Source organism: Peromyscus eremicus, chromosome 2 (genome assembly GCF_949786415.1).
Source record: "Peromyscus eremicus chromosome 2, PerEre_H2_v1, whole genome shotgun sequence".
NCBI classification, from domain to species: Eukaryota; Metazoa; Chordata; class Mammalia; order Rodentia; family Cricetidae; genus Peromyscus; species Peromyscus eremicus.
In genome coordinates, this window is record NC_081417.1 from 10,251,699 (window position 1) to 10,270,473 (window position 18,775).

The 18,775-nt window shown below is 40.2% G+C and overlaps 1 protein-coding gene across 1 annotated transcript in view; it reads right to left on the reverse strand.

Annotated features, from left to right (window-relative positions):
• Nucleotides 1–18,775, reverse strand: part of Tox (thymocyte selection associated high mobility group box) — a 308,938-nt gene that overhangs the window by 13,837 nt on the left and 276,326 nt on the right. Inside the window, exon 7 of the mRNA XM_059253831.1 lies at nt 7,399–7,479. Within this exon, the coding sequence (XP_059109814.1) occupies nt 7,399–7,479 (81 nt within the window). The remainder of the gene's footprint in view (nt 1–7,398; nt 7,480–18,775) is intronic.

The window sequence follows — 18,775 nt, forward strand, 5'->3', positions numbered from 1 at the left end:
TCACCATCATCTGAGAAACGCAGTGTTACTAGTGTAAACTGTAAATCAACCAAAGGATCTGATACTTTTAGAGGAGAGATGTGTTCTTTAAACATTTTTTTTCAGTGCTGGGGATTAGACACAAGACCTCTGGCATGCTAGGTAAAGGCTCTACCACACATCACGTCTGACCTGTTATTCATGATTGGTGTCTAACAATGCTCTCTGTCCTCTTTGCATTTGAACCACAGGATCTGGTTGACATCTTTAGGGAAAACAAACCAAACTGGTAACAACAGAGACTTCTAGGCCTTATCATGAAGACTTCCTTCGCTATGTGCAAAACGCACAAAGGCTATAGCACTAAATGCCTTAAGAAGAGTTCTTATTAAGCAAGTTGATGACCATCCAAGAGAACTGCATTCTCATTTACTTTGTATAATGAAGATGATGCTGTAGAGTGTATAAATGCCTTCATTCTGGCACGATGTGTGCTATAAAAATGAAAGATTGCAAAAATAATTGTTATTTAAAATAGCGAAGTATAAACACAAGACATAAAACTCAGTGGAAGCAATAACATAAGAGTTGCTGGACCAAATCAAATTAATAGTCCATCTAATTTGATTCTTGTTTTCAGTACTGACCAATACTTGATGCATTGAAAATTAAACAAAATTTATGCACCTCCTCTATTGTACATTGTTACTTCTGGGAAGCAAATCCTCCTTGGCCCTTGCAGGTGATTAACTTACACCCTGAAGCATGAGATTTTATTATCTTTAAATCACGATCTTGGCTCAGAGCTTCAAATTTTATGTTAACAGTCATAAAACGATCCATCTCATTTGCAAATTCGCACTTCCTATTTGTATCAATTGCTCTCCACAGCATGATTTCTGTGAGTTTATCTCATTCTCCAAAAAGAAAACATTTCTTTGTTTCTAATTTACTCTCCTTTAATTGAAACCAGGTCTTGAGTTTCTTTATTATTGATGATAGCATTAGATAACTTAATTAATTTGCTTAAATACCATCCTGTTCTATATGTTTTTTAAAGAAGTGTTTTTACTGTGCTTTCTAAGCTTTGACACCCAATCCTTCTTAAGGTAGAGAAGAAACCTCACTGGTTGCAGCAGTAGTAAGCACCCGTTTTCCCAGTGCAACTACAGTGAGGTGGGCAGAGACAGGAGAATCCCAGAAGCTCACAGGCCTGGAGAGCCCAGCATACCCAGCAGCGAACAAGACAGCTTGTCACCAACAAGGTGGGTGGGGACCCACATTGAGATTGTCCCCTATCACATGCATCACTGTGGCATGCACCCCCTTATACAAACATGCACACATGCACACTGTAGGCACATATGCACACCATACCACACACACACACACACACACACACACACACACACATTGACTTGCCCCTTGTGCTGCCTAGTTTTATGCCAACTTGACACAAGCTAGAATCATTGGAGTAGAGGGAGCCTTAGTTGAGAAAATGCCTCTATATGATAGGGCTCTAGGCAAACACGTAGGGCATGTTCTTAATTAGTGATTAATGTGGATGAGCCCAGTCCATTATCCCTGGGCTGGCTGTCCTGGGCTCTAGGAGAAAGTAGGCTGAGCAAGCCATGTGGAGCAAGCCAGTGAGCAGAACTCTTCCCTGGCTTCCTTGTCAGCTCCCACCTCCAGGACTCTGGTATGTAAGCCAAATAAACCCTTTTCTCCCCAAGTTGCTTTTGGTCATGGTGTTTTATCACAGCAACAGTACCCCTAACACCACTTTTATATAAAAGAATGTGTTGAACATACGATGGGTGGCCTCAAACAATGAGGTGACTACTTATCAGTACAAGGTTCCCAAAGCCTTTCTCCTGAGCTGGCATCTGAGCTACCTTCTCATCTGGGACTGCTGCTGTCACAGGGGATATTTGGGAATTTCTCTGCTGGAATTCTCTTTAGAGTCTGGGGGACACTATTTTACATATCCTCACACAGCTCCTTTGTCTTTTGGTGGTGAATTCAATTTTTGGAACTAGCTAAAAGTGAGTTGAAGCCAAAGCTGTGGGTTCTATCTCGGTGATGTTTGGAGAAAAGAATGAGGTGTGAAAATAATGTAACAAGATTGATTTTCTGGAGAGCTTCATAAACGTTTCCTTACTGCAGTTCTACACAGGAGTTTCAAAAAAAAAAATTCTGGAACCCTGGGAGCAATAAAAAAAAATGAGTTTCTAGCCTCCCAAGGTGACTTTTTTGAATGCAACACTCATTTGGGGAATATAAATCCTGGTCTATGTGGTGAAATGAAAGCATTTCCATTGCTTTAAAGTTCCGTATTGCTTTCAACATAATGATTTAGACTCATGTCTAGGAACTTCCTAGTCTATGGAAAAACTATATTTCCTTAAGCTGTACTTAATAGCCCAACTCAATATGACCTTCCATAGTGAGCAAGGCTGCCTAAGCTAGGAAGAGTCCACTCTCCTCAGGGTCTTCTTCACAGGATTCAAAAAGCCTACTTCAGTTAGGAAGCCTACACAGACAGGTGTATTTTTGTTTATGTTTATAACATTTTTATCTTTGTAATAGGATGGAGCTACAGACCAAAAAATTAATTAATATTAAAAATAAATTTAAATAATTAAATTTAAATTAATAAAAATTATTTTTGTAACCTTTAAAGTATCTTTATAAAAAGATAACTTTGCAACAAAATTGAAACTACAATTCAGCTAACTTTTCAATGAAACACAGTTCTTTTTCTACTACTATGCATACTTAACAATAATATTAAAATGTAGTTATGAATTATTTGTATTTACTAAGAATTTCCTTTGCTCAGCATCCTAAACCAAGCCCTGACTTTTAAATTAAAAAAATTATTTTATTGTGGTAAGAGCACTTAACACAGCATCTACTCTTTTCACACATTTTTTATGTGGATAAAAGTTACTGCCCATTGCAGGCATAGCTAATTCACCTTGCTAGCTGGAACTTTATGCCTGTGGACTAGCAATCCTTCTTTCAACCCCAGCAACTAGCAACCATTTTTCTTACTTTTTAAGTCTATGACCATGACTATTTTAGGTTCTACTTGTGGTGTCATCCAGAACTTGGTCCTTATGTCGCCAACTTACTTCATTTAGCACAATGTCTTCAACTGTAACATTAAGTTACATAGATTTCCTTATTTCATTCTGGAAAGCTTATTTAAAAGGCCCTGCGATCTTCTCTGCTTAATACTGGAATGAGCTAAACCTTAGGATGTCTAAGTAACCGTCTGAGGACAAGCAGATAGGAAATGGTTAAGCTGGAACTGGAACTCAGGTTCCTTTGCTATCAGTGGCTGCTGACTTCTCTGCCCCCTTGCCCCTGAAGTTTTTTCAGATTGACAATGATGTCCTCTATGAAGTCCTTTAAAACTGTTCCTTTAATGACTATAGAAAAAACAGATGAAGGTACCTCAGAACCCCCTCTAGCTACTTAATCACAGCCTTCACTTTTGCTTTTAAAAAGTTTTAAGGAAAAGAGATTGTCATATCTAACACTTTGGGACTTTGACAACCACCCCTGCCCTGGGGCCTCTCCTTTAAAATGCTCCCTCACTTGTTCTACAGTCAAAGCAAATGCAATGTGGGTAGTGCTCTGCCCAGTGTCCTGTGTGAATTCAAACATCCTCAGGTCTATGTGTATGAGTATAATAAATGTAAATCCTCCTCTCTATTACTATTTTTTAACCTCAGGCCTTCCAGTATTTTTCCTTTTAAACGTCTTTTAAATAATCATGCTTATATTAGTAATTCTGGGCTTTCCCAGCACTGTTTGCACACAGAACTCAAGTTGAAGCCCCCAGCAATTCTGGCATACTTGAGCAGTAGTAATACCAGTAGAGGCTGGTATTCTGGTTCTTTTACTGCCCTACATGACTAAGTAAAACAGTACTCACTTGGAGTACTGTGATGCTGAGTAGGGATTCCAGCATTGTGCAGGTCCCCCTTCCTCAGGCCCCTGGTTAGACCCTGACAGTGGTGGCATGGTGTTGAGAGGGGACAGTCTTCTAGATGCCAGCCTCTTTTGAGCCAAGCAGCTTGCCTCTTAGTAATAGAAAAGAGCTGCCATAGAAGTTTTTTAGGAACAATGGAATAGGTATAGGTACTAAGAGAAAAGCCTAGAAGCTCTAGAATAAGACTCCACTGTGAGTCCTCAAGGTAGGCAAGACATCTGATTTCTGCTTGGGAGTAAGACCTAACCCTACAGAATATGGCGGTTCTGATGTCAACAGGATTCTAAGAAAAGTGCCTAATATGAGTGGTTTATGAGGGGCCACTCAGCAGCAAGGAGCCATTTCTGCTTAGGCTATTATTGGGGGGGGGAGTTCCAAAGATGTATCAGGACTGTGACTTTGAAGTACAGAGGTGAGAATAGTCACTTACTATCCTTGGGATATTTTCTTTTGGGTAGACTTCAATTTCACTCAAGCCTGGGGCAGTATTAAGGGCATATGGATACATGCCACATCATAGCAGTAACCTGAAGACTAAGAGGTGCCATTGCCACCACTCAGCCTCACGAATATTTCTATTTTTGATTATATTCTGTTAGAAGCAGCTAATTTTAGAGAATAACTTCAAGTCTTCTGAGTATCAAGAAACATTCCACAGGGATCTGCCTATCTGTATTTGTCTTTCAGCACCTTCCAGTGAGCCTGACATGGAGCAGCATTCTGCGGGCCTGGGCTGGTACACAGTTTGGCCTGGAGTGGAAACAGTGTGCAGTAGCAGACTTAGGTATGGCCACACATGAGAGAGATCTATCAGCTCAGCGTGCATGAGAAATGGATACACTAAATAGAAAATAACCAGGCTAAGTGTGGACTTCTGGAGATGAGAAATGAAGAGGCTGGCAAGGACCCAGGAAAGCAGATGTGAGGCTAACACAGTGATTCATGGATGGATGGAGAGAGAGAGAGAGAGAGAGAGAGAGAGAGAGAGAGAGAGAGAGAGAGAGAGAGAGAAAGAAAGAAAGAGAAAGAGAAGATGGTATGTCATGCTGTAACTTCAGGACAATGGGGACTTGGAGGGTGCAGGCAGGACAGTGGTATGTTTAGGGCCCTGAGTAACATGGCCCAGAGAAAGACAAGGATCGAACAGAAGCAACGCTGTCTTGACAGGACTCGCTGTTTTCTTCTCTGGTGGAATGCTGGTAATTAAGTCTATTCCAAGGAACAAAGCATGTGGATTAAGGGAGCACCTTCTCATTAAGGGAGCTTTTAAATCTCAGTTCCCTACCAATGCCCATTCAGCCACCTTCCTTTGCACCAAGAATAAAACCTAGCTTCTTTCATGGCCTTGCATAGCATCCATGCAGTCCCTCTAATCACGCAGGTCTGGCCACACTAACCTCCTCTGAGATGCTGTCCTCCCTTCCCATTGAGCATTTTGTTTCTGTGAGGTCTAGTCTTCTGTGGACCCTCAACTCCAAGGGCACGTTTTCCGAGAGGCCTCTGCAAATCAGTCTAGCCAAGCTTTTGCAATGTGGCCTTGGAGTGGCCTTCCATGACCAAAACATGTATTTTATAGAAAGAGTCTAGGTTGCTTGTTGTCCACTGCCTGTCATAAGGTTACATACACATGATCGGGAAAATTTGCCAACATATCCATGAATTAGTGAATAAAAATGAATGGAGCTTGACTGGCACACAGTGGGTTCCTGTTTGTTGCCTTAAATTTATAATATGGTACAAGACTGTAACATGGAAAGACAGATGTTTCCCTTTGAGTGGTCCTTCTTTGCCTCACCATAATTAAAATGGAAAAGCACTAGATTTTTAGACATGGTGTGACATGCTCTGGGAGGTAGGCTGTGGATTTTCTGTAGTTGTGGAGAAGGCTATGTAGCAAATATTTGCTCACATATGGCATTTCAGGGTCATCTCTCTGACCCATGGAGACCGATTGAAACTTTCCTTCAATTTGTACACACGTCATAGAGAACCATACATAAATAGAAATTCAACAGCTCCAGCAAAATTCCTAAAGAGAGGAAAAATGTCAGAGTAAGCGGTAAAAAATGTGCTTGGTTTCTTAAACGTAGAAATGGCAATTTGCAGCATTTATATAAATTGCCATGTTCTGAGAGTTGCAGCTTGGAGACTGAACAGGGAGTAAAGCTGCAGCTAATAGCAAATCTGGTGACACATGCTTTGGAAGTGAAGGCTTAGTCAGTACTGTGGCACCATTGTGGCAAGAGGCATGCCATTGGCTAGAGGGCTTTGCATGAGGGCCGGCACGTCTCGTGTTGGTTTTCATGGAAAATCACTCCAGCTGCATTCTCTCACATTTGGGGCATATGAATTTGCTGACATCACTGTGGCTAATGATGAGATGGATGTGATGGGGGCTTCCTTAAAATTTTCTGAGCGGTCTCTGACTTCTGCATGTACTCTGAAATGTGAGTTCAGTTGAATATACAAGTAAGTTTAAAAGGAGTTAGACAAATTAGAAAGTGGGGATCTGGAATGGCACAGTAAGAAAGAAAAATTTCATTTTAAAACGTACGCGGTAAGTTTCCTGCAACATCATTGCTTTGATGTGAAGCAGGTTGGAGAAGAGCAATACCGTGCTGGCGTCTTTATGCATTTGTAGTTTGCCTTCTTTTCTGCTCCCTGCACCATCGTGCTCAGTATTTCTGTTGATAAACACCTAATGTATGTGCCTTTTAGAGGGTTGCTAGAACAGAAGTGGATATTTGTGGATGAAAAAAGGAAAGCATTTTTCTTGGACAAATGCAATGAAGCCCAGAGCCTATGGCCATAATGAACAAAATACTAGCAATCTGAATTTGACAAGCTGATATGTCAAGTCCTAGATGCAGCCCTGTTGCTCTGTAGTTACCCCACCCCCCAGGACTCTACCAAGGGAAATGTGTTTTTAGTAACATGAAACTGAACAGAGTCAACTCTCTAGTACATGTAATAAGTAAGAACTAACATAAGATATTCTGAAGCACAAAGTATTTTTCAGTACATTCACTTAAAAACAGAATGATGAGACTTGGTATCCTGGTCCCAATATAATGAGAGTAGAAATTGAAGTGGGTGGTATCTCCTCAGGAGAGGTCCACACAGTGAAAGGAAGGTATGGGTTAGACTGGGGTCAGCTCCTGATTAAGACTGTGCTGTATTTAACTGCAAAACCAACAATCCACAGGTAGATGGTGTCTACCAAAGGCCAGCTACAGCTCTGGTCTTCCAAGGGTGAACATATCTCCACAACACAGGTTTGTTTAAGATGTACTTTTTTTTCTAACAAAGAAAATGTTATGGAAATGCTACCATGATCATTTGCGCTTTTAAGTGACTATTAGAGTCTGCGTGGAGATGGCCACAGTCTGTTACAGTGTCACACAATCACATGTTACCTTGGATACGAGGCTGGCTCTGTATGCTGCTAGTTGCTTCAGGTACTCCTTCTTTGCAGCCTCAGTTTTCTTCTTATAGACCTGTGACAGCAGCAGAAAGTCTTAAATTAGACCAGGCATTTGCTTTTGTTTCGAGGGACGGACAATACAGAATGGTAATTGTACACACATACAGATAATTTTATAATAATATATAGCTCCCAAAGAGTGTGTTTTCTTCCTGAAACAGGTTTGAAAGAAGAAGGAGAATAGACTCTGTAAGAAAAGAATCAACAATTGTAAATTTTTGCATTTTTCAGAATGTGTATGAAAGGATCTGTGAGCATGGAATTAAATGGCAGCATTGATGAAGGCTTCCTGAGGAGCCTCGCCCAGGAATAAGACACTCATATTTATACAGCAGGCAGTAATTCAACAACATAGTAATATTCTAACATTTGTGCTCCATGCCGAACACAAAGCTGAAATGGGATTCAAGGATGATGTGTCCTTCTTAGTATGAAAATCAACAGACAGGTATTGGCAGTTGTGGGATCATCACAATGTTAAGAGCCTCTAAGTTATATTTCCAAGGATTTGGGAGTCAAGAGTGGCAGGCAAGGGTACAGTGGGACTGGAATGGGATGGTGAGTGGCTAGGGACACAACCTGTCACACCACGTGACATGCGCATCATGTACTTTGCAACAGGAACATGGTTGACATAGATGACAGCCGGGTGGACCTCATAAAAGTCATCTGCAATGAACAGACACTCATAGAGGCTTGAAAACCAAAGTAAAAGCAGTGGAAACTGGGACCTGAGAAGTGACCAGCCAGAGGTTACCGTGCTTTACTTAAAGAGGATACACTGGGGTATAAAGGGGTTCATCTTCTTCCCTGAGGCTGAGTTTTAAAGGTTCCGAAGTTCTGCAATCTTTTAAAATCAGCCCAAATGAATAAAATCCTCTTCAACATTTATCATGGAAATGGAAATGTGTTCCCCTTGCTGTGACTGTTAGCCAGACTCAGGTTAATATTGAGAAGTGGTGTAGAATCTGTTGGGGCAGTTAAATAAGCATATGCCTAAGGCCAAGAAGCCTGCAGTAGAGGGCAACATTTACTTTCTAGAGACAGAGGTTTGCTGTGCCGGACTCTGAAATTCAACATGTGAGAAGTATTATTTACTCATGAATATTGTAACTCCAGCAGAACATTTTGCCCAGGTAAACAAATAACTACACTTGCAGCCAAACTGTAACAAGACCTATGAAATGAATGTGATTATTCCCCTTAATAATAAGGAGGGGGAGGCCTGCAGCTTTGACTTTCCCATCTACAATTTTACATAGAAAAACTAATTAAAGCAAAGATGCATTAATCAGTGCAATATTATCATTTGGTCATCCCACTATCTTTACTAAATAAGAAACCAAAGAAGAGCAGGAATCCTATTTAGGAGTTTTCCTATTGCTTGTAATAAAATAGTTAATGTATCTTTTGATTGAAGCACAGGAGTGTCATAGATTTACAGGACTATTGCAGAATTCAAATCCAGAATCTTCTGCTGAAATTCTCATGTGACTACAAATGGCTGCTAGAGTAAATAAAGCATTTGAACATTATGACCCTACTTGGTCCAGTCACATTTAGAAACAGAGCGCTTCTGATCTTTATTGATTGATTCCTTTTCTTTTCTGCGAGAGATTCCTCCTGCTAGTTTTTCCTTAAGCCCATTTCTCCATGACATAATTTGTAAATAATGGCTTTCAGCACACTCTTTATCTTATTACCTTAAAGCGGTTCTGATGGGCTGGAGTGACAGCTCCGTGGTAAGAGTGCTTGCTTGCATACTAGCATGAGGGCTTGCTTTTGAATCTCCAGACTGGGAATCTCTCAGCATGTCTGTGCATGCCTGTGACCCCAGCATCATGGGGTAGAGACGGAGATCCTGACAGCAGAGCTTGCTGGCCAACTGGCCTAGCAGAAATGGCAAGCTTCCTATTCAGAAAGAGACCTTGTCTCAAGGCAATAAGGCAAACAGCAATAAAGGAAGAGGTGCAGAGTCCTTTTATGATTTTTCCATGCATGCATAGGGGCATATGTGCCTACACACTCAAGTACATGCACGAACCACACGCACACACACAAGATGGTTTTGAGAGCTATTTTCTCCCATACATACAGACACCTTAGAAACTTTTGAGGAAAATATTTAGTAGACAAATCTTTGACACTTCCAAGTGTCCTAAATAATTATATCATTATTTCAATTAATATGTTATATTGTGTGTCCCATTAGCTAATTAGTATTCATTTAGCTTTTAGAGAGAATTATAACATATGTTGGTCTCTAGCCTTGCCCAAAGTATTGTTTCCTAAGTAGCAAAGGTAAGGTGGCATGATTCTAGCATTTCTTGTCTTTCTTTCATTTGGTTTCTATTAGAACCACAACAGTGTAAGCACCAGCTAACATCACACAAAGTGTTAACATTCCTGCAATGTGTTGATTAACAACTCAGACAGAGAGGTGTGTAACTCCCCCACTTCAGGCTGAACCTATGGCATGGTTCCACCCAGGATCGATGCTGTTATGGGATACCTGACTAGCATTCAGAGATCCCTGTTTCACAAATGGCTCCCCATTGGCTATTGATGATGGGCTATGTTGGGATCACTGTGTAAGTGCCTAAACACCACTTTAGGGACATGTAAGCTCATCACTTCACATTATGTGGATTGATGGGTCCACATGCTCCCAAATAGCTGCAGATGTTCAGAGGGAGAATTCAAAGGGGGGTCATTTCAGGAAGTGTATTTCTATAATTGTGTTTAAGGGAGGGTAGCCCAGATCAGAGCGAAAATCTAAGGTTGTCTACCCAGTAATAATTAGACCCTCCACCTTTGAGAACTGCTTAATGGTTCCAATACTACACACTGTGTGTGCCTCTCTGATGCTGCAATCTAAAACTGGACTAGGGTGCTGTTTGAATCCTATATTAATGGAAATGTCCAAAGACCTCAAACCCAAGAGAATGATATTCATATATAAGAATTCTACATGTAAAGGAAGGAGGGGAAATTCTTACTTTAGAACAGAAATGTCCAGATAACTGGTAAAAAGTTCCTAAAAGATGTTTCAAAACTTCCAAGTTATGGATGGAGAAAGCCCTTCATTTGCAGAAGCCAAAGGGTTTGTGGGATTGCATTCAGCAGTGAGCAATCACCTCAGTGATCAAATGCACAGTCCTGACCTGTGAGGATGGATCTGATTTATGTCAAAGTTAAGTTTGGAAAAGACACAATTTCTCTCAGGAAAGACAAATATTTTAAAGGTATGTGATTCATACAGTAAATATTAGTGTTCTGCTGAGCTACAAAATGGCTTCCAAATGGGCCACAGCTGTTTGAAATAAAGTCCAAAGTTGGCCAGAAGTAGATTTAAAAATCATAATACATCATTTATCATTTCCCCAACTCATCCAAACACTTTTGAATTCATCCTGCCTTAACATAGTTATACGCTGTGGTTTGTTATTCCAAGAAAGCCACCATTTCCTATCTAAGGATTGCATCTTGTTGGTTAAACTAAAACATATATAACAGCTAACCCAAAACACACATAGATAGACATCAGATATCAGTTCTGGAGAACCCAGATCCTGTTCACATGATTCTGTGACTCACCGAATGCTCTAAATACCACGGAGTATGTGTGTTTTTATAGGCTGATAATCCCTAATTAAAATCAGCAGTCCAATGTCAGTGAATATGACACACTTAAACAGAAAACGTTTTTACACAATCTGTCAGTTCACTCTTGCATTCTTCTTCCACAAACAATCCCCTCAGCTAATGGAGAAAAGCAAAATCCTATAAATACTAGCTAATTCCCTCTTCCTTCCTTCTTTCTGGCTCTGGCTCATAATCTCTGGTCAGTTTTCTTCAACAGTTGTTAGAGTCATAGAAGAAAAGGTGCAAAGTCCTTCTCACTTTGAATTCTACTCAAACCCCATTTAAAACTGACAAGGTGTTTTCCTTTTGAATAAGTACAAATGTCTTTTTTTTTTTCCCACTACCATTTCTTATTTATAGAAAATGCTTAGCAACAGAATTATGTATGATTAAGAATAACTTCATCACAATCCCAGAGACACAGTTCAGAAACTTCTCGTGCATACCCTCTTTCAGGGATGCCATTGTTTAGGCCAGTTGGAGAAAACGCATCAGTCCTTTACACACAGCTTGGCCTTTAAATGTGGTTACCTATCCATCTTGTCTAACTTGCTTATATTTTCTTAAGGATGCCTAACTGGAAAGACTTAAGGTAGTGTTCAGAGGATCGAAAAAAATTACAGGATGTGACAAAAATCTGGCTATTGATTCCTTCTGAAGATGGTGTGATACAACTGAAGGGTCTCGGCCATGTTGACGCCACCTGTTCCTGGATCAGAAACAGGCAGTTTGGCTTTAGAGGTGGCTATAAAACATATTTGTTGATGTATCCAATGAAGATGACTAGCTGAATATCATGTTGTTCAGTTACTCTTAATCAATAGACTGGCTCCTATGCGCCTAATGTATTGTGAAGCATGAAGGGTACAGAAACAAAATAGCATTTGAATTTATGCTTTGGTTATATATTTCTTGTTGTTGTTGTGATCGGTCACTTTCTTTTATACATCATCTTTAGTTCCTCTAACAAGAATGTTGCCTTGGTATTATTTTACAGAACAGGAAACACAGATACAGACACAGACACATACACAGACACACACACACACACACACACACACACACACACACACACAAAAAAAAAAAAAAAAAAAAAAAAAAACAACAACAAAAACAAAAACCAGTGAAATCAGGAGTGAATCAAAGTAATCTGGTGGCAGGCATCTGTATTTGCTCACTGTCTCCCCCTAGCCATGAAAATATCCTCAGATACCTCTTGAAATTAGAAATTATGAGAGTCTCATGGCAGAAGCCCAGCATGCAGGATAGCATCTGATACACAATAGGTGCTCAGGAAACACAGCCAGACATTACCGAAAGATAGGACAGGATTCTGAGAAATGTGTCGGCAGGTGATACTGTTACAGTGTTGACATAACAGGGTGCATTTACATAAACTAAAATAGCTGCAATGGCACAAGACCACTGTTGTCCACGGAGCCCATATTGACAGAAGTTGTATTATGCAGCCTGTGACAGTATTTGTTGAATAAAAGTTCTTGCAATGGGGTTTCACGTTTTATGAGTCAGCATAAGCATGGATGGTAAGGATAAATTACTAAAGTGCATCTTCTAAAATAAAACATACCTCACTGGGAACAGAGAAGTTAATAGACAGATATGTGACCTATCCCAAACATATGTACAAGTGATAACTTGTAACAGACTTGAATGGAGTGAATATCATATTGGAGTTATCTCCTCATCAAAGCTATGGAAACTTTCAAATGAATTATTAGCTCCCACTGTGTATAGTGTATAAATATTCACACACCTGTATTACTCATGTTTATGCTCACAGTACTGTGAAACATTCTCATTAATGTATCAGCATGTATATGTATATATAAATACTTGGCTTTAGAAGTAAAATATGCTTAACATTTCAAGTTATAATCTAATTGCTCACTTGCAAATTTCTATGAATATAAATTTTTCTTACATGCTATGGTCTTTATTTTTTGCTAATTAAAATTTTCTTCATATATTATTTGAATAGTGTATGTTTTTCAAGAATATTTTTTATATTATTATTGTTTCTTTCTGAGATTATCATATATGAGTACAATGTATTTTCATCATATCTCACCCTCCAGATCCCCTCCAACTCCTCCTGTGTCCTTCCTAACATCTCCCTGTCAAATTCATGTCCTCTTCCTCTATGAATGTGTGTGTGTGTGTGTGTGTGTGTGTGTGTGTGTGTGTGTGTGTGTTAAGTCCCACCCTGTGTACTTGGGTATAGAGCCTAGGTTTCTGAATGAACAATTGCTTTATCTATGCTTTATGCTTTATCTTTTAGAAAGTAGGAAACACAGCATGTTTATAAGTAAATGGCTAAGATAAACTTACACATGTGCCGGTGCTATAGGGTGGCAGGGTTTTCATGAACCTTAAGTATGGCTGGCATAAAATCCAGACTTTGTCCTAAGATAAGGGGCAAAAACCACAGCAGCATTTATATAGTGGGTGTCTGAGCACCAATGAGGAGTAAATGATTTGATTCCGAGGGCTCCGAGAATTTGTCAGCTGCTTCCTAAGTATAATTCTGGCTCTTCATATCCCTGCTGCTTCTAATTTAGCAGGACAGGCTCATAATTGAAGCAAATTAACTATTTACACTTGCCCCTCTACCAGGGAAGAAGACACAGCAGCAGGAAGAAGAAGGAGGAAATTACATTCTCTCACTTGTGTCAGATCTGCCCTTATATAAACACATTAACAGTAATTTCATGAGGCGTCAAACATAGGAATAAATACTGAGAGATAAAATAATGAGGTGCTGCTATTGAGCTGAACTGCTGGGGCTAATATCCTTGGATATGAATTATGCATCCCGTAAGAAGGCATATGCTACAATATTCAAACGCCTTCCCTGCAAGTGATATCTGCTCATTAGGCTGTGCATCTCGAGGTAAATCCACTCTCTTCTTCCACGACAGGAGTAGCATTTACAAAAATACACTCTCCAGGCACCGTGGGCTGCGGTTTCCCCTGAATACCACAAACCCGAGCAGGCTTTCCACTCCTTTTTTAGCACAACAGCATGTTTATTTAGCTCTTGGCTGCAGCTTTAAAGCCATTTAACGTAACATAAACAAGAACATTTTGTTTGTAATTTGCTAAATGTCTTACAGCCCGACTGTGTCTTCAATTAGGAACTTAAGGTTCATTTAGTAATTTACATCTGGTTCTGATTTAAGGTGGCTTTCCCTGACTAAAAGGAACTCAAGAACCCTTTCCAACTCTCTGGGCCAACCCGTTCTGTTTAAAGCTGACCAGCCCTTTTATTGTATAGACTTTGAATTGTCTTACATTGTCATCATAAGCTCAGGTCCTATACCATGGTGATCAGCATCAGAGCATTACAAAGTCACAGAGCGATGAGAAATTTAGATGGAGCCTTATAAAAAAGATGTTGAGGGTTGCTGAAATTCCAGGGAGCCACGATTCAAGAGGATGGTATTGTTTACCTATTTTTTCTTCCTCTGCAGGTTCCAGTCAGGGAAAGATAAGTAGCAAAACCCGGCATCACAGCAATACTTGTGTTTTATCCCCTTTCTCCATCTGGTGCCTTTTAAACAACTTGGTATGCTTCTGAAATGGGTTCTCCATTGTCTTGCAAGTCATTAGCATTTAAAACCCCCAGTTGGAATCCCAAGCACAATTTTCTCTGCATTCCAGATTCAGTATTGTCTTCTCAAGTATTCAAAGGGAGCCATCTCCAAGTGTGTTCAGTGTCTTTGGAGGGAAAGATTCCTGAAGGAGGTCCTGTGTTCCTTGAGAATTGTTGATATCACTTCTATTAACTTTCTTTTGATTTCTCCTCCTTGAAAGAGTATTGGTGGAACCAAAGTACCTACAGTTTCTCTCTCAGCATGGATTCTAAAAACTAAAGATCCGACCTCTGTGCTGACTTTCTACTCTTGCATTGACTCCACACTGAGCAGGCATGCAATGGAAAGACAGTGCTCTATTAGGCATGTTCCTACTAGTCGGCAGAAAATTATTCAATTATAATCTCACTAATGATGTTTTCTCATAAATATTGTAATTTTCTGAGTCCCCAATAAGTCATTGATATCTGTCTATTTCCCCCCGTTTGTGTTTATATTTGTAGCCGCTCACAGTTTTGGGCTATTATGACAACAGGGTTTTCAAGCAAGTAAAGCACATGAAATCCCCACCTCCTACCCAAACTGCCTACATAATGCAAAACCATCCTGTGGGCTTGTCTAAACTAATTTAGGAGTGTTCCTTTAAAACACAGAGCAGTAGGTAGGCTCCCCAAATCTGAGTATTAAATGAGAGTTAAGTACAGTTACTTTAAGTTTGAAGCAGATACTATAGTGTGTCGGCACAATGAGTCAATATAAAGGGAATGGACGGGTGGTAATGCAGCAGACATAACATTTTGGGATAACTTTGACATTTTTTGGATCTCCAGAGTGCCTTTCAGGCAGGCATATTTGCCTCGCTGGCATCTCCTGCAAGCAGTCTGCCACGGTGCTGCAGAGCAGAGGCTGGACCAAAGGATGCCAAATGCTCTGAATGTAGGCATGGGCCTGGCCCTAGGTGTGTTGTATGTAGTGTTGTAGTCTAGCCATTTAAGAACAATGTGCAGTCTGTGTCTTTATTAAGCAAGAGCATCTCTAGATGGAAAGAATCAGCACTTCTGAATTCCTGCTACATCAACAGGGAACATCAGGCATGGCCACAAACCATCTCAGGGTGACCTAAATTGCTCACAACACCTAATTTAGGTAATTCTCAAACAAGTACTCAAATTTCAAAATACTTGCGTCTTTCAAAAAACATAACATAGAAATATTTTCTTAGACAATCTTGGCATAAATCTGTTTTACTCAGTAGATTTTGATTCTAGGATATGAATCATGTTGTCCAACTATTATATAAGTCTGTTCTTTATTTACTAAATACAGTTTCCTTCCAACACTCCTCCATAAACCTCAGCTACCTCTATAAGCAAGAACCCAGGGGGAGACTCATTTTGAGTTACTTATTAAGTGAGAAGTAAAATGCAAAAAAAGAAGGAAAAACATCTTGATGTTGTATGTGTTTGATTAAGAAGTCTTGACTATTGCACTGTAACTGTAATCACATCTATTCTAAAACTTAGAGTAGGGATGGGAGTAATGTCCCCTTTTAAGATGACAGTTGATAATAGCAATTCTAATCTCTCTCCTCTCACTCTCACATGCATATCTACTCCCATATGCATATATATAATATATATATATAAAATCTCTAATATGCATATATGTAATCTCTCTTTGCACAACACACACACACACACACACACACACACAATTAATCTTATATAGCTAGGCAAAAAGAATGTTGAAAGATATTTTAATAATCCTCTCTTGTTATATTAAAAAAAAACAAATCATCACTGTAATAGAATCAGTGGATGAAACTTAGATCTTTACACTTGCTGTCTAATGGAATTATCTGGTTTTGACTGCATGAACATCTTTTTTTTTTATTCACCAGAAATAAGAGTGCAGACAGTTATTTTTATATTGGAAATGCAAAGGATAGCTCCTGGGATGTGAAAAGTCTTTCTAACTCTCTCTTGAAAACTCTGGGTTTGAACCTAGGGAAGTCTTAGGACAACTGGGACTACAAAGACAGGTAGGAAAGGAAACTAAATGTCAGCCTGAGTAAGGGACATTTTTGAAAGAGCAGAAGACAAGGCAGAACAAAAGGAACCATGCATTCCTTCTGATGAATGAGAGCTGCTGTGCACAGTCCCTGGGGAGAAGGCACTTTCTGGAGCTTCCTCCAGGAAATTTAATCTCAGAGTGGAAGAGGACAAGGGTTGATGCTCAGGATTTCCAAGAGTACATGAAGGATTAGCAGAACAGCAGAATAGGTAGGCATGGATGTGACATTGTTCAGAGAATAGGGACAGGGCTGGGCTCTCTCATCCATGTGTGCTTTGACCATCAGTGAGCAATCCCTGCTGACTGGAGGGAAGATATCTTTACAGCTCCACCCTCAACTGGAAACCTCATCTAAGATCTGGGAGTATGGAAGAAAACTGAATTGAGTTAGGGACCATCTAGAAACTGGCTCCAAAAATCCTGAACTGATCACGTGAGGTTTCAATTAGAATTAAACAATACAATGTTACTTGCTCTATTTACAGTCACATGACTACATTCATCAAGTGCACAGGGTTCTCACAGTATGTTCCCCATCATTAAAGGCGGCTCTTAGCACCTCTTACTCTACAGGGAAGGTTTTGTTGGCATTACCTCTGCCTGACAATCTTGAAGACATAAGAAAATGTATAGAAATTTCAGGTTGTGACAGCTGTGGAGCCTCCATGGGACTGGACTAGGTCTTCTGCATAAGTGAGACAGTTGTGTAGTTTGGTCTGCTGAAGAGGCCCCCTGGCAGTAGGATCAGGATCCATCCCCAGTGCATGAGATGGCTTTTTTGGAGCCCATTATCTGTGGTGAGACACCTTGCACAGCCTTGATGCAGGGAGAGGGGCTTAGACCTGCCTCAACTGAACATACCAGGCTCTGCTGACTCCTCATGGGAGGCCTTACCTTTTCGGAGGAGGGAATTGTGGGTGGGTTGTGTGTGTGTGGGAGGCTGGTGGGGAGGAGCAGGAGGAGGAAAGAGAGGGGAATCTGTGGTCGGTATGTAAAATGAATGGAAATTTCGAGTTGTGAAGGATGACTGACTTAGCAGTCCTTAGCGTGTGGAGATGGGAGGGTAAGTCCTGTTTCTTGGCATCTGCTTTTATCACTGCAGCCGTCACTGATGCTAAGTTTGTCAGGAAGAGAACTGTAAGTTAAAGTGGCAAGTTCTCCTCATAGTAGCCCTGTCCCAGCTACGTAAGCCAGAAAGATCAGCACAGAGTGGAGACCTATTTGTCTTGCTTATTGCCAAATCTATTTTATCTGGACAGTGCTTGGCAAATATATGCTCAAAAATATTTGTTAAATAAGTGAATGAACTTAATTTTTCTGGCTCTATTTCATAGATTTTGGACAATTCATTATAGACCTGTGAGCACTGAGTAGAACAAAGGAGATAATCCAAACGTCTTTTAACAGTATAAATCCTACTTATAGTATATATATAGACATAAACTAAGATTCCTATAGAGCCTGTACAGTTTTCTTTTGTAAAGTCCCAATCCACTCTCCACTGTGTGTGTGTGTGTGTGTGTGTGTGTGTGTGTGTGTGTGTGTTAAGGAGGGAGGGAGGGAGAGAGAGAGAGAGAGAGAGAGAGAGAGAGAGAGAGAGAGAGAGAGAGAGAGAGAGAATTGATCTGTATGAGTATGGTCCTATGCATGCCAAGGCACATGTGTGGTGGTCACAGGACAATTTCAAGTGCTGGCCATTTCCTTCCAAGTTGTTTGTGGCAGGGTCTCTTTGTTGTTATCTGCTGTGAATGCCAGCCTAGCTGATCCCTGAGCTTCCAGGGATTTCCCTATTTCTGCTTCCATCTTACTGTAGAAGTGCTATCATTTCTGGCTTTATATGAGTCCTGTTCTTTAATAGTTTTGAACTCAGGCCTTTACACTCGAGTAGCAAGTATTTTAAATATATTTCCCTGGACATGGTGAAGAGCCACAAACATTTCAAGAATCAAATGTCACCCTAAAACATGATTAGTGCAG